Here is a 14,874-nt window from a genome sequence, read left to right on the forward strand (position 1 = left end):
CCGTGATACACAATGCTCACGGAATGGTGCCCGTGTATTGCGAATCCGCAAATGCGGTCCGCAATACGGCAACGGGCATCACACATTTGTGTGCATGAGCCCTAAAGCTGAACAACCCCATTAAGGAGCAGAATCTGGCAGAATAAAAATTCATATTCTCACTACTCCGGATTATTTAAGCTGCACAGAAGCTGAGAGATTCCCTTCAACTAGGGAGATGGGCAAGGGAAAAAAAAATATAAAAAATTCCTAGTGATTGTAGGAAAAAGCGCCAACCTCTCTAGTAGCCAGGACCATGGGAGTACGCACAGGTCGGCATGACCACCGCCGCTGGATTGCAGGGTGGTCGTAACCATGGAAACGAGCAGTGTATAATGTGATGGAAAAATTACTCCAGCCAGCAGAGGAAGCAATATAGAGAATCACAATACATTAGTAAGTGCCGTGGATTCACTTTGTCTACGTGATAAATACCATTTGCTGAAGTGCAATCACCCCTTTGAGAGCAGAATCTGGCAGAATAAGGCCGCTTTCACGTGAACGATACGGATGGTGTCAGGGTGCGTTCAGTGAAACTCGCACCATTTCACGAGCAAGTTCAGTCAGTTTTCTCTGCATTTGCAGTCAGTGTGGGTGCAATCAGTTTTGATGCGTTTCTCACGAGCGTGAAAAAAAACCGGAAGGTTTACAAACATCTCCTAGCAACCATCAGTGAAAAACGCATTACATCCGGATTACAGTGCGTTTTTCACTGAAGCCCCATTCACTTCTATGGGGCCAGGGCTGCGTGAAAAATGCAGAATATAGAACATGCTGCGATTCTCACGATACGCAGAACTGATGCGTGAAAAAAAAAAACGTTCTACCTTGAACTAACAATAGGAAGGCCAGCCCCAACCATCAGGGGTGTCCCTCTACTGCACTATGATCAGGTTCGATCACAGGACTGAAAGATCTCCTGTCTGAGCTGTTGTGTGGGATCGCGGGTAGGTCCTCCAGCTGGGGATCACCTTGAAGTGAACGCAGGCTGATATGGAACATGCCGTGATTTTTTTCATCAAGGGTCCGGTATGAGGCGCACGGAGGTACAGTATGAGCCTATAGCAGTCTGCCCTCTGCATGGGTCCATCTACAACTGTTAGGCCTCTTTCACACGTCCATGTCCATGATAACACCCGTGGCAAAATGGTCAGTGGTCTATCCGTGAAAAATCCCAGTTTGTTCCACGTGTCCGTTTTTGTCCTCTGTGTGTCATCCGGATATCCACGGACACTGCTAGGCTGAAAATTAATTTCCAGAGCATCTTCTAGCAACGACCCTTGAAAACCACGGATGAAACAGATGGCATCCATGCTTTTCACAGACCTATAGACTATAATGTACGCGAGGGATCCGTAATTACATTGACTTCATTGGTTCTGTGGTCCACAGGTTGAGGCGAGGTATAAGACATGTCCTATCTGTGGAGCGGTTGCACGCATGCGGAAGCCTATAGATGTGCTAGTGATGTACCAGCAGATCCGCGCAAGGATTAGCCGCATCAAATGTCCGAATCCATGAGAAGGATGGGCACATTCAATTTTCTGTCCATGGGGCGCGATAAAATCTGCGCTGATTTTTTTCTGCTGAAATTTGGGGTATGAAATATGTCCTTCATGTGCGTTTTTCACTGGCACATACTAGCAGGTGCGTGGAACCTCCATTATTGAGGCATACGGAACCGCTTTTACCGAGGCATGCAGACTATTGGAAGGTTTTCCCGATTAATGAACCAAATATTAGATCAGCCCTAAAAATAACTACAGTCCTTCCACTTTGGGTATAAAATGAGAACTTCTGGTGACTCTGCACCAGTGTCCTAATATGGGAACGTCAGGAGAAGTGTTCTCCTCACCCATGTGAAGCTGCAGCAATGGTGACATAACCAAAACCAGATGAAGGGAGAAAAAGTCAAGTAAAAGTCACAAAGTAACAGTTTCTGTAAAATAACTGCAAACACATAACAAATGACAGCGCCCGGCGGCTCCCTCTGGTGGCCACAAGACGAACTGCATGGTGTGCACTCCTGCAAAGCTCTGCTGTCTCCTCCCTGCTACATTCCAGAAGATCTCAGGGTCAGAGGGAGCAGCAATGTGTCCAGGTTCACAGATTACTGACCAGAACCAAGTCCTTACTGCTGGGGCTCATCCAGAACTTCTTAACTAATCCAGCACCCCTGCCTGCCAGGTAACCCTGCCTGCTGCACCTAATCCTGCCCCTCTTCCTAAAGTATCCAAGCTTTCCCTCCTTCCTACCCACATCTATCACTTCTGCAGCTGCTTCCACAGTAATCCATTCATGCCCCTTCCCTGCTCTACCCCTAACCACTCCTACCCCTCTGCTACACCACCTCCTGCTCCATCTGCTGTACCAGTAACCACTCCTACCCCTCTGCTACACCACCTCCTGCTCCATATGCTGCACCAGTAACCACTCCTAGTCCTCTGCTGCACCACCTCCTGCACCAGTAAACACTCCTACCCTCTGCTACACCACCTCCTACTCCATCTGCTGTACCAGTAACCACTCCTACCCCTCTGCTACACCACCTCCTACTCCACCTCCTACACCAGTAACCACTCCTACCCCTCTGCTACACCACCTCCTGCTCCATATGCTGCACCAGTAACCACTCCTACCCCTCTGCTACACCAGTAACCACTACTAGTCCTCTGCTGCACCACCTCCTGCACCAGTAAACACTCCTACCCTCTGCTACACCACCTCCTACTCCACCTCCTACACCAGTAACCACTCCTACCCCTCTGCTACACCACCTCCTACTCTATCTGCTGTACCAGTAACCACACCTAGTCCTCTGCTGCACCACCTCCTGCACCAGTAAACACTCCTACCCCTCTGCTGCACCACCTCCTGCACCAGTAAACACTCCTACCCCTCTGCTGCACCACCTCCTGCACCAGTAAACACTCCTACCCCTCTGCTACACCACCTCCTGCTCTATCTTCTGCACCAGTAACCACTCCTACCCCTCTGCTACACCACCTCCTTCTCCATATGCTACACCAGTAACCACTCCTACCCCTCTGCTACACCACCTCCTGTTCCATATGCTGCACCAGTAACCACTCCTCCCCTCTGCTACACCACCTCCTACCCCAGCACCCTCCTTGTGAGTCACAGAACATGGTGGAGTACAGTGAACAGCTAAGGGAGGGCAGGAGCCCAGCGCTTTAACTTCTGCGGTGCCAACTTTACCCTCCTCCCCTGAAGACACCCATGTAATATGGCCCGTTGGATACCCACTAAGAGGGAGAAGTTTGGAGTGGGTGAGTGTTATGCCTACAACTCTTCTCTGCAGTCAAACCCCCCTGTCTAGATTGCAAGCTTTGCAGACCAGCGACTATTGTAACACAGCGTTGACAACCTGTTACCACTCTGTATCATGTTACTTGCATACATACAGATGTAGCAGAGCTGAATTTGCCGTATTGTCAAGTCATTGATATGACACCTTCGGCTCTGCTACATCTCTCCTCAAGATTGAACATGAAGCAAGATGTCTTTTATTTCCTTACATATTAACAGCAGAGTAAACATGGCTGTTATCTCCATAAACTCCACCTTAGGTCTCTGCTCCTGTCCTTGCTCCAGGTTGCATATAAGAGGGTGGGGTAGAAATGTGGGTTTAGTTTTACAGGTTGGTTTCCAGGTCGGTCGTGTTGGGATACACGGGGTTAATCTGTAGTATCGTGGTTCTGCACTGTACCCGCTGGCACAGCTTTTACCCGTAAACCTCAGCATAGGATGTTAGTGGCTTTGGGGATCTTAAGAGTTAATCTCCTGCGCCCTGGGGTGGTGGTTTACCTTGACGTTTGTGTCCGTCAGGTGGAAGCTGCAGGGTGCAACGTGAGCCCCCTGACCTGCTGGTCATAGATGGAGGAGAAAGGGCAAAATTAGATTTTTTATTTTTATTTTCCAGAAATAAAAACTTTCATTGGCATGGGCATCATGGGTCAGCAGGTTCCTGGCATGTGCCAAGACGACTTGTGTCTTATAGTTTTGGATTGCTTGCTGGAAATTGTAGTTCATCTGACAAAACCTGTAAGCAAGGGGCAACACCCTCCGGAAGTCCAGCTGTTGTAAAACTACAACTCCCAGCATGCTCAATTCACTTCTATAGGAGTTCCAAAAACAGCCTAACCAGTTTGCATGCTGGGAGTTGTAGTTTCACAATACCTGGAGTGCCGGAGGTTGCAGAGCTTTAGGTTGTCTGGAACTGCTCAGGGAGAAAGACATGGCGGCAGTGTCACCTCTGTCCATGGGTTGTGTCAGGCAGTGCAGCTCTATTGAATTGAATAGGACTGTGCTGCAATACCAGACACAACCTGTAGACAGATGTGGCGCTGTGTCCCATGGATTGTGTCAAGTAGTGCAGCTTCATTGAATTGAATGGGACTGTGCTGCAATACCAGACACAACCTGTAGACAGATGTGGCGCTGTGTCCAATGGGTTGTGTCAGGTAGTGCAGCTTCATTGAATTGAATGGTACTGTGCTGCAATACCAGGCACAACCTGTAGACAGATGTGGCGCTGTGCCCAATGGGTTGTGTCAGGCAGTGCAGCTCTATTGAATTGAATGGGACTGTGCTGCAATACCAGACACAACCTGTAGACAGATGTGGCGCTGTGTCCCATGGATTGTGTCAAGTAGTGCAGCTTCATTGAATTGAATGGGACTGTGCTGCAATACCAGACACAACCTGTAGACAGATGTGGCGCTGTGTCCAATGGGTTGTGTCAGGTAGTGCAGCTTCATTGAATTGAATGGTACTGTGCTGCAATACCAGGCACAACCTGTAGACAGATGTGGCGCTGTGCCCAATGGGTTGTGTCAGGCAGTGCAGCTCTATTGAATTGAATGGGACTGTGCTGCAATACCAGACACAACCTGTAGACAGATGTGGCGCTGTGTCCCATGGATTGTGTCAAGTAGTGCAGCTTCATTGAATTGAATGGGACTGTACTGCAATACCAGACACAACCTGTAGACAGATGTGGCACTGTGCCCAATAGGTTGTGTCATGTAGTGTAGCTTCATTGAATTGAATGGGACTGTGCCGCAATACCAGGCACAACCTGTAGACAGATGTGGCGCTGTGCCCAATAGGTTGTGTCAGGCAGTGCAGCTTCATTGAATTGAATGGGACTGTGCCGCAATACCAGGCACAACCTGTAGACAGATGTGGCGCCGTGCCCAATGGGTTGTGTCAAGTAGTGCAGCTTCATTGAATTGAATGGGACTGTGCCGCAATACCAGGCACAACCTGTAGACAGATGTGGCGATGTGCCCAATAGGTTATGTCAAGTAGTGTAGCTTCATTGAATTGAATGGTACTGTACTGCAATACCAGGCACAACCTGTAGACAGATGTGGCGCTGTGCCCAATGGGTTGTGTCATGTAGTGCAGCTTCATTGAATTGAATGGGACTGTGCTGCAATACCAGATGCATCCTGTAAACAGGTGTGGCGCTGTGCCCAATGGGTTGTGCCAGCTATTGCAGCTCGGCTCCTTTGAATTGAATGGGACTGTGCTGCAATACCAGACGCGACCTGAAGACCGGTGTGGCGCTGTTTTTGGATAGGGCAGTCATGTTTTTCCATCGCTGTACTGAGGCTACAATAAAGCTTGAGATCTACACAGACTTTTTGCGGCATGTAAACTTCAGTAATGGCGAAAAGTTAGGTATCGGTCTCATGGCGGCATCGGCAAGTTGTGGTAACTGTTGTGAAAACCGACATTTTTTCCTTTGGGAGAAAGTAACAAGTGCGGCAACAGAAAATCTGACCATGTCATAAAAACCATTGCGGTCTGCTACTGGTACCAGTCTGTACCTGACGTAGTCTATTGGCGCCATTCTATGCAAAATCAATTGCCCACCGTGAGGTAGATATATCAGAAGAGGAGCAGTTGCCCATAGCAACCAATCAGGTTCCTGCTTTCATTTTCCAGCGGGCCTTTGAAAAATGAGAGGTGGAATCTGATTGGTTGCTATAGGCAACTGCTTGACGTTTCCTTTACTCCACACCCCTTTTTTAATATTTTTTCCCTGACAACTATTAAAATGTCATAGTTGTCGGGGGTAGGGCCTCATGTATTCATGGCGGTCAGTATAAACTCCATTGTTTTGAAGACAATGACACCAGATTCGCCAAATTGAATCACATTTACCTGCAGACATGAGATTTTTATGTAAAAAATAAATAAATGGGCGGTACTCATGCAAGATGAGGTCACACAATATATAGTAGTTGTGTGAGAGCGTAAAAAAGATGGCTGCCACCGACAGCACCACTCTTGAAAGCTGCACTGTGATTGGTTGCTGTAGGCAACGAGGCCTAGAAGTCTGTGAAAGCCTCTGTCCATATGGCCTATTGCCAGTAAGAATGGAGGACCATGGCTCCATGGCTAGCCTTTGCATACTTACCTGCACATGAAAAGGAAAAATTGGGAAATTTAAGCCCCTCCCCTTTGACCACCTGGGAACACCCGTAAACGGCCAGAATACCCACAAAATGACCACTTTGGCGCAAGGCGGTTACCGGGATTGTCCCAGCAAAATCAGCACTGCCTTAGGGGTTTGTGACAAGTCTGGTCTATAGGGGAGATTAGGGCCTCGTGCCCACGACAGCGTCCACATTGCTGTCCGCAAGAATAGGACATGTTCTATAATCTGCGGCACAGACAGACGGACGCGCACAGCACACTGGTGACATCCATGTGCTGTCCGTTTTTTTTTGCGGACCCATAGCAATGAAGTGATCCATGTACAATCCGTAAAAAAGCAGATCAGACAGAAATGTAATATACGGTCATCTGCATGATCCCCTTAAATAAAACCGTTATCCCATTTAAAAAAAAAATTGCATTTAATCAATTTGGCACCTACTCGCCTAGCCGACCACGCCAACGTTTCCACCCAGTTTTCAAAAGCTGTAAAAGTTGGAATTTTTTTGTGCAAAAGCGGCATGCGCCATAAGTTTGTACCTGATTTACTGCAGAAGCCCTAATACAGGGGTTGATAAATTCCTTCCTACGTATACGTATAGGGCACTGTATGTTGCCATTATTTGAGCACTGTATGGCGGTATTTACTTTGGCAATATGAGGTGCTGTATGGTATTATTTGTGGCGGTAGTATTGTTATCTATGCAGCTGTATGGCAATACTTTTTAGCTGATGTACGGCACTGATATTTTAGGACCATATTGTATGGCGCTCATATTTGGCCGCAGTATGCTGGCGTTATTTGAACACTGTATGGCGGGATTTACTTTGGCAGTTTGAGGTTCTGCTACTTCAGCACTGTACAGTATATTATTTTTTTCTGGTAGTATTGCTATCTATGCAGCTGTATGGCGGTGTTATTTAGTGGATGTATGGTGCTGATATTTTGGGCTATGTTTTATGGAGCTTATATTTGGCCACAGTATGTTGGCATTTTTTGAGCATTGCATGGCAGTATTTACTTTGGCAGTGTGTGGCGCTGCTACAGTATATTATTTTTGGTGGTAGTATTGTTAGCTGATGTATGGCACTGATGTTAGAGGACCATGTTGTACGGTGCTTATAATTGCACACTATATGGCATGTTTATTTGTACACTGTAAGGACTGTTTCACACGAGCGGATGCCATGTGTGTCATCCGCAGCGTGAATGACAGCCAAGCCCCGCACTGAACAGCAGAAACACTGAGCATTAACATGATTGTTGATCTTGAATGATATAAATGTAAGTGATATTCAGAGCTATACTTCTTTCCTCCCACTGATTGGTATGTGTGTCAGTCTTCACTGTAGTTTTTGGATTCTATTCATCCAGTTGGAAGCCCAGGATTAGCAGTTTTAACCCGATGGCTTGTAATGCACGATAATAATGGAAAGAAAATGTGAGGGGCGCGCGTGCAGGCTGTCCAAGAATCAGTCAGTAGACGGCACATGGAAAATTGGATCATTGTCAGGACTGGATTTCCTACTGAATGCTTAAAAGCTTCGTGCTGTGTGGCCTCATGTATGGGGAAAGTAGTGGGAAAGCCAACATGGCCGCCCTCTGTCCCTTACTGCAGAACTAGGCAGATTTGACATTCAGTATCCCGGGAAAGCTGGGTGAGGCCCCCCTGTGGTTGCCATAATGACGGCCTTTCATCTTATCACCCAGCTTTCCTCAAAACCCACGTGGCAAAGAAATGGCTAGTGGAACAGTCAACATGGCCGCCCTCTGTCCCTTACTGCAGAACTAGGCAGATTTGACATTCAGTATCCCGGGAAAGCTGGGTGAGGCCCCCCTGTGGTTGCCATAATGACGGCCTTTCATCTTATCACCCAGCTTTCCTCAAAACCCACGTGGCAAAGAAATGGCTAGTGGAACAGTCAACATGGCCGCCCTCTGTCCCTTACTGCAGAACTAGGCAGATTTGACATTCAGGATCCCAGGAAAGCTGGGTGAGGCCCCCCTGTGGTTGCGGCAATGACACCTATTCAGCTCATCACCCAGCTTTCCTCAAAATGGAATGGAAGATGACACAAGGAAATCGGGGGATTTTTGGGGGGACTTTTCAACTTTTTTTTCCCCCTAAGAATGTCTGTAATATTAGACTATTCATACGGAACGTATCGATTGTCCGCCCTGCGCCCGTCTCGGCTTTCTTTCTCGGGCGGTGTAAGGTCCAGAGGTCTTTCTTTTCTCTCGCACGCAGTAATCAGGAAATTTGAGTCACTTCCATTCACTGCAGTTGTTTTTCATGTCGGCTGCCATTGATTTAGTAATAACGGCAATATCCCCGCTTAATGACTGCCAACACAGGAAGTTTTTGGCCTGCGTAATAACAATATAGATAGAGCGCTGGAAACAAGGGGGCGGGTGGAGCGCACTGCTGCGATCAGCCTGATAACGTTCTCATCCACTATCTGTCTGCAACCTGCGGCGGAGTGAAAGGCTTGTTAGAAAAACATGGCTGCTTTCTTCCAGGAACGGCGCTGCACCTGTTCACAGGTTGTGTCTGGTATTGCAGATCAGCCCCATTCGCACCAGTTGCAATACCACACACAACCTGTGGACAAGAGTGGTGCTGTTCTTAGAAGGACACTTGTGCTTTTTACAGATTTTTAATTTTTTTGACAATTTGTTCAATTTTTACAGCACCTGTTTTGGCACCATATTTTGTACATTTTTCATTCTTATTTCTTAAGTTTTTTTGTTAAAGGGATCCTGTCACCCTTGGCATGATGTTATGCAGCTGGGGTTCTGGGTCACAAATCTGCCCACAACAAACCCTTCTGTCTCTGCAGAAGAAAGTAAATGAGATTTGAAGTTATCAGGAGAAGAGTCCGGGACTCTTCACGAGCGCCATCAGGTGCATGTATGTGCAAGAATGGTGCACCTCGCTTCACGGCACACGTGACACACATGGGTTACATGCACAGCGAAGGAAGTTGCGCCATCCCATGCTTCATCGGCGCAATGCGCATGCACCCAGTGCCGCTGAGGAAGGCTCTTTTACTGGTAGTTTTGAATTTTATTTTCTCTCCAAGAGTGATAACTCCCCAAACCCCCCCCCCCCCCCCAGTGCCTGGACCTGCCATACTGACAGTACTCACCTGGTTCCCAACACTGTTTCCTCCTGGATCGCTCCACACCGTCTTCTCATATCCCCTGCCTGCAGGAATCAACATTCATCGACGGAGGGGGAGATGTGAGGGCAGTGCCCTTCTATATGCTGTTTTTATAGGATAGGTTAGTGGTTCTCCTGCTGTTGCAGAACTAAGTACGACTCCTTGTATGCCCTGACAGACTGTGACTGTCAAAGCATGCTGGGAGTTATAGTTCTGCAACAACTTTCGAGCCACAGGTTGGAAAATAGCTGCTTCTTCACATGATAGAGCGTTTGCCTATGATGGAAACATCCACGCTCGGCAACCATCAGTCTGTACGTTGTTAGCGCAGCATCAGGTGACTGCAAGGTCACGTTCTTGGTTTGTCACCAGTATGTGTGTTCAGTTTTTGACCTTGAGTACACATGTGGGAGATTTCTTCTTCTTCTAGGTATCAGGCTTTGTACCACTATGAGTAACGTGATATCTCTCTTTTCTTCAGCCATCTACAACTTCCAGACATCACATGAAGAAGAGCTGAGCCTTCAGGTGGGAGACACAGTCCAGATCTTTGAGACCTATGAAGGTGAGTTCTTAGACTGGTTCTCCAAGGTCTCTAAAGAAGATACTTTACAACATATTTTTCTGTTAGCTACAGGGGGTATTGACCATGGTGGATGGGAACTTTTGAATCTCATTTGCTTCCCTGAAGATCCACCCATGGACTGTGGGATGACTTGCGTCAGTCTGTAGCTTTCTGACCAGAACTTGGGGCTTTAGCAAGAGCTCTTGGGTCCTATTATCCCTTTATCTACCATAATTCTGATGTCGGAGAAATCTTTGGATTCCTTCAGGATTTGGGTGGAAATCCCCCCTCTACTCTACCTATAGCTACATCTCTGGTATTTTGCTGCTCCCCTGACTCACAATCTTTTTTTGCATTGCTCCTGTACCTAATGGGAGTGGTTCTATTACAAAAAATAAAAAAAGTTTCTTGGAACGTACACAGAACATTCCTGACTTTTTTTTAGTTCTCCTGGACATTTTATTGCTTCACTGTGGTCTGTCCAAAACTATCCTCAATGTGAGCTCCCGCTTGTTAGGTCTAAACTAAGTTCCTCCTATCCTATATGTTTGCAGCTTACCTACTTAATTGGCCTTTTCAAACTATATAATATCTGGGTGACATAAATGTCATCCCTTTGCTGTGGTGCCCAGACATTTTAGGAGCAGAATTCAAGACAGTTTAAAGGGGTTGTCCCATCTCAATCATTGATGGCATATCACTAGAATATGCCATCAATGTCAGATAGGTTTGGGTCCCACATCTGGTACCCACACCTATCTCTGGAACGGGCCCCTCCAAGTGAAGGAGAGAGCACCGTGCATGTGCAACCTTCCCCCATTCACCACTATGAGAGTTCCAAAAATAGCCGAATGTGGCCGTGCATGCGTGGTGTGCTCCCCTGCCCTTCGAGGGACCTGTTCTGGAGATAGGTGTGGGTCCCAGACGTGGGACTGCTATGGGCCTTCTGAGGATGCTCCCTTGGTTATTTTTGGAACTCCCGTAGCAGTGAATGGAGAGCACCTGCGCATGCGCAGCTGTGCTCTCCTTTGCTTCAAGGGGACCGTTCTGGAGATAGGAGCGGGACCTCCACCTATCTGACTCTGATGGCATGCTATAGTTATATGCTATCAAAGTCTGAGGTGAGACAGCCGCTTTAACCTTCGAATGGCTGTCCCATAAAAAAGGACAGGACAGGAGGTTATTTGCGTCACAGGTGGTCACGCATATCTGATGCTGCTCCATCCAGCTCTATGGGGCTGCCAAAGATGGCCGAGTTCTATGCTCCACTATCTCCGGTGGTCTCATAGAGCTGAATGGATGTTCACAACTGCCTGCTCCATCCAAATGGATGAACATGGGGCCCCCCATTTTTATAATCAGTGGGGACCCCAGCGATCAGAGTCCTGCCGATCAGCCTCTTACCCCCTATCCTGTCCTGGGAAGTGGCCTCTGTTTTGGTCCACCCTTCAGTCTTCTGTGAGGGCATCATTAAGATTTCCTCCACTTTTTGTACAAGAGGAAATAGACAGGTACAGCCACCTGCCCTCCATTAGTGCCAAGAAGGAAGCAAATATGGAGCCAAAGCAAATACCAGACCAAACATGGGGGAATTTACTCTCGAGATTATTAAGAACTCTCCGTGACGGCTGCTGACAGACCGAGGAATCAAAAAAGGCAAAAACAGGACCCTACATGTTCTCACTCCACCTCCTTTAAATGCCAGGTCCAAATGAGGCTCAGTGGGCCTCATTGTGTCTCCTGCGTGAATCTGAGCCGAGTCAATAGGAACATATGGCTTTGAAGAGCTAATTATCAGAAGAGGAACTTTGTGATTATAAAAATAAAAAACATTGATGACACAATGCCTGGTAGATCATGGTGGACATAGAGCCACATGAAGGAATTTGGAACCAGGACTAGAGCTGGGTCATAGAGGTGACATGAGCAAGTGATTAAAAGACCGTTTAAAAAACCAGGCCGATCAGAATGAAAGGATCCACTTTGTCCAGTCATTTTCTCAGCAGAAGGTTCTGTTGGACACCATAGACCTTAGACCAGAGGTGCACAATCCATGATCTGGGTTTGACACAAAAACCTCTCTAAGAACATCGTGGTGACCAGCCTCTGTAATGGTGGAAAGTGGTCAATGATAGCTGGCAGAGGAAGGGCTTAAAGTGCTAGCCCCCCAATATTAATACTGACAGCAGAGTGCCCCCCGTTGTGCTAGGAGAGTTCCTCCCATTATTCCTGCTCTCATTCTAAAAGGGGTTTTCTGAGATTTTGATATTGATGACCTATTCTCAGGATAGGTCATCCTTATCTGATAGGCCGCGGTCCGACTCCCAGCATCCCTGCTGTTCAGCTGTATGAGGAAGGCCGAGGCTCTCCATGAGTGCTTAGACCTTTCCTTAGGCCTTTGACGTCACGTTCATTGGTCTCACGGTCTAGATGCAGCTCAGTCCAATTCAAGTGGATGGGGCAGAGCTGCGATACCAGGCACAGCCACTCTCCAATGGATGGCGCTGTGCTTGGTCAGCTGCGGGGAGCACTGCCACCTCTTCAAACAGCAGCACCAATCGGAGGCTGAGGCATGAAGCGCTGTTTGCAGCAGACCGGAGAGCTGGTGTAGATGTTCTCATGGAAGTAGATGATCCATTTGTTCTCTTGACTGATAATTGAACAGCTCGGTGGGGACAGACGATAAATCCATCTACTTCTGTCTCCTGCATAGCTAATACCGAGATAGTCGGGGATCAAAGAAGACTCCGATCCCGGCCATTTACACCCTGAAGCTCTGCCATAAGTGCAGACAGAAGGAGGAGTCTCCCTCTGTCCTGTCTACAATGTGATTTCCATCTGATGACTAGGAGGTCCCCAGGACTGGGCATTGGGACTTCACTGCTGCTTCCACTGTATAGTTGCCCGGAACTGGTCAAGTGAATGGGATCAGCTCTGCAGTAACCAGCCCTGGCCACTACAGACTGGATGGCGCTGTGATATTCTGGTGCCTGTTTTCAGCACCCGGAGGTCCTACACACATTCTGGTGCCGGAAGTGGGACCCCTACCAGGCTGATATTGATGACCTGTCCTAAGGATCGGTCATTAGTACTTCCATTCTGGAGAACCCCTTTTAAAAATAGAAATAATATACAGCTGACGAAATGTGAGGAGGCAAAACGGATAAATCATATGTCCTTAAAGGGGTTGTCTTCACTGCTAGTGTGTACTGGCATAGAAACCTGCTCAATCGCCTCCGGGTTTACTTTCACCCTCCACCCCAGTGCCTATTGCTAGCGATGTAAAGAAGTGCATCCAGGGAAGTGATGGACGTCCTGTACCTGCACTGACTGTTTTCAGCGCATGCACAGTAGAAGGCGGAAGCGCCATCTTGAAAGGCTATGACCACTACTCTTATTTATGTCGCTACCCATGGGCATCAGATGGGAAGCCGCTCCATGCAGGTTGAGGTAAGCCCAGAAGTGATTAGCCATTACACACTAATATATGGCGTTGTGAAATTTACGTAGAAAGCGCACAACCCCTTTGAGGCGCCAAAACTGGCTTTATCCTTCAACGGGATACTGTACATATTAGTTTTTTTATGAAGAAAAGTCATTTTTTGTCTCATGAAAGTGATACCATTTTCCAATATACCTTGTATACCAATTCCTCATGGTTTTCAAGATCTCTGCTTGCTGTCATTTGAGAAGAACCGGGATTGGTTACATCCAGCGTATAAACAACCATCCTGGTCACGTGACAGACATACAAAAAATGCACAGCCAAGTTCAAGACGCCACGGTATATTCACCTGCAGAGGTCCATGCGCAGGCTGCAACAAATCTGCCGTGTGTGAACATGCCCTATAGAAGTCGCATTGTGGAGTCAGTCCTCACTCCCCATTGATTCTTCTGACCTTCAGTGTCAGCGGAGAAATCTCTCATCTACACCCACCCTCCTCACGGAGCAGAATGTGGTCATTGTACACAAACGCGTAAGCGTTAACCCCTTGTGGTGCTGGATGGCCTGTGCCAAGAGGAGCTTGGCATTTCTGTCGTCTGTATATTGTAATACTATGGCTTGGTGAGTGGTTGTTTCAGGGAATGTGTCTTCAGAAAATGACCTACCCAAACGCGTTTTTATTTAACATATTTTTAAATAATTTTTGATGACGTAATTTGCTGCAGTTTTCGCACTGGCCACTATGTCTAATGATAGGTGCCAGTTCTTGGTCTGTACGGATCCTTTTACTGCAGTTATCTTCTTATCTGTCATTGTAATCCTACCTGTAATTATATCACCTCTGTGGACAGATAACACAGGATCCACCATTCACAATAGGTGATATCGCAGCTTATCTGCTCCCTCCTGACCTCTGCACAGGTCACAGAGCATGCCCAGAAAGCTCTCCCATAGAATCCAGTGAGGTCCCCTCCTGACCATTGTGTCTACGGCCCATGGAGCTGCCGTATCTGTCGTCACATCCAGGTGGAGAATGAATGTAGAAGTGGCGCACCTCTCTCCATTCACTTCCCTGGGAGTCACAGAAATCGGCAACTGACTCCCACAGAAGTGAATGGCGAGTTGTACACAGGTGCGGCCACCTCCTCTCCACTAGTGGCCACTTCACGGGGGTCTGGCAGCCCCTGTT

The 14,874-nt window shown here is 47.6% G+C and overlaps 1 protein-coding gene across 1 annotated transcript in view; it reads left to right on the forward strand.

Moving 5' to 3' along the window:
• Positions 1-3,053: 3,053 nt before the first annotated feature.
• DOCK5 (dedicator of cytokinesis 5) overlaps positions 3,054-14,874 on the forward strand; it is a gene marked incomplete at its 3' end in the record, with an annotated part of 90,936 nt that continues 79,115 nt past the window's right edge. Inside the window, exons 1-2 of the mRNA XM_044276961.1 lie at positions 3,054-3,329; positions 10,157-10,240. Of these exons, the coding sequence (XP_044132896.1) occupies positions 3,287-3,329; positions 10,157-10,240 (127 nt within the window). The remainder of the gene's footprint in view (positions 3,330-10,156; positions 10,241-14,874) is intronic.

This window comes from Bufo gargarizans, chromosome 2 (assembly GCF_014858855.1).
Source record: "Bufo gargarizans isolate SCDJY-AF-19 chromosome 2, ASM1485885v1, whole genome shotgun sequence".
Classification (NCBI taxonomy): Eukaryota; Metazoa; Chordata; class Amphibia; order Anura; family Bufonidae; genus Bufo; species Bufo gargarizans.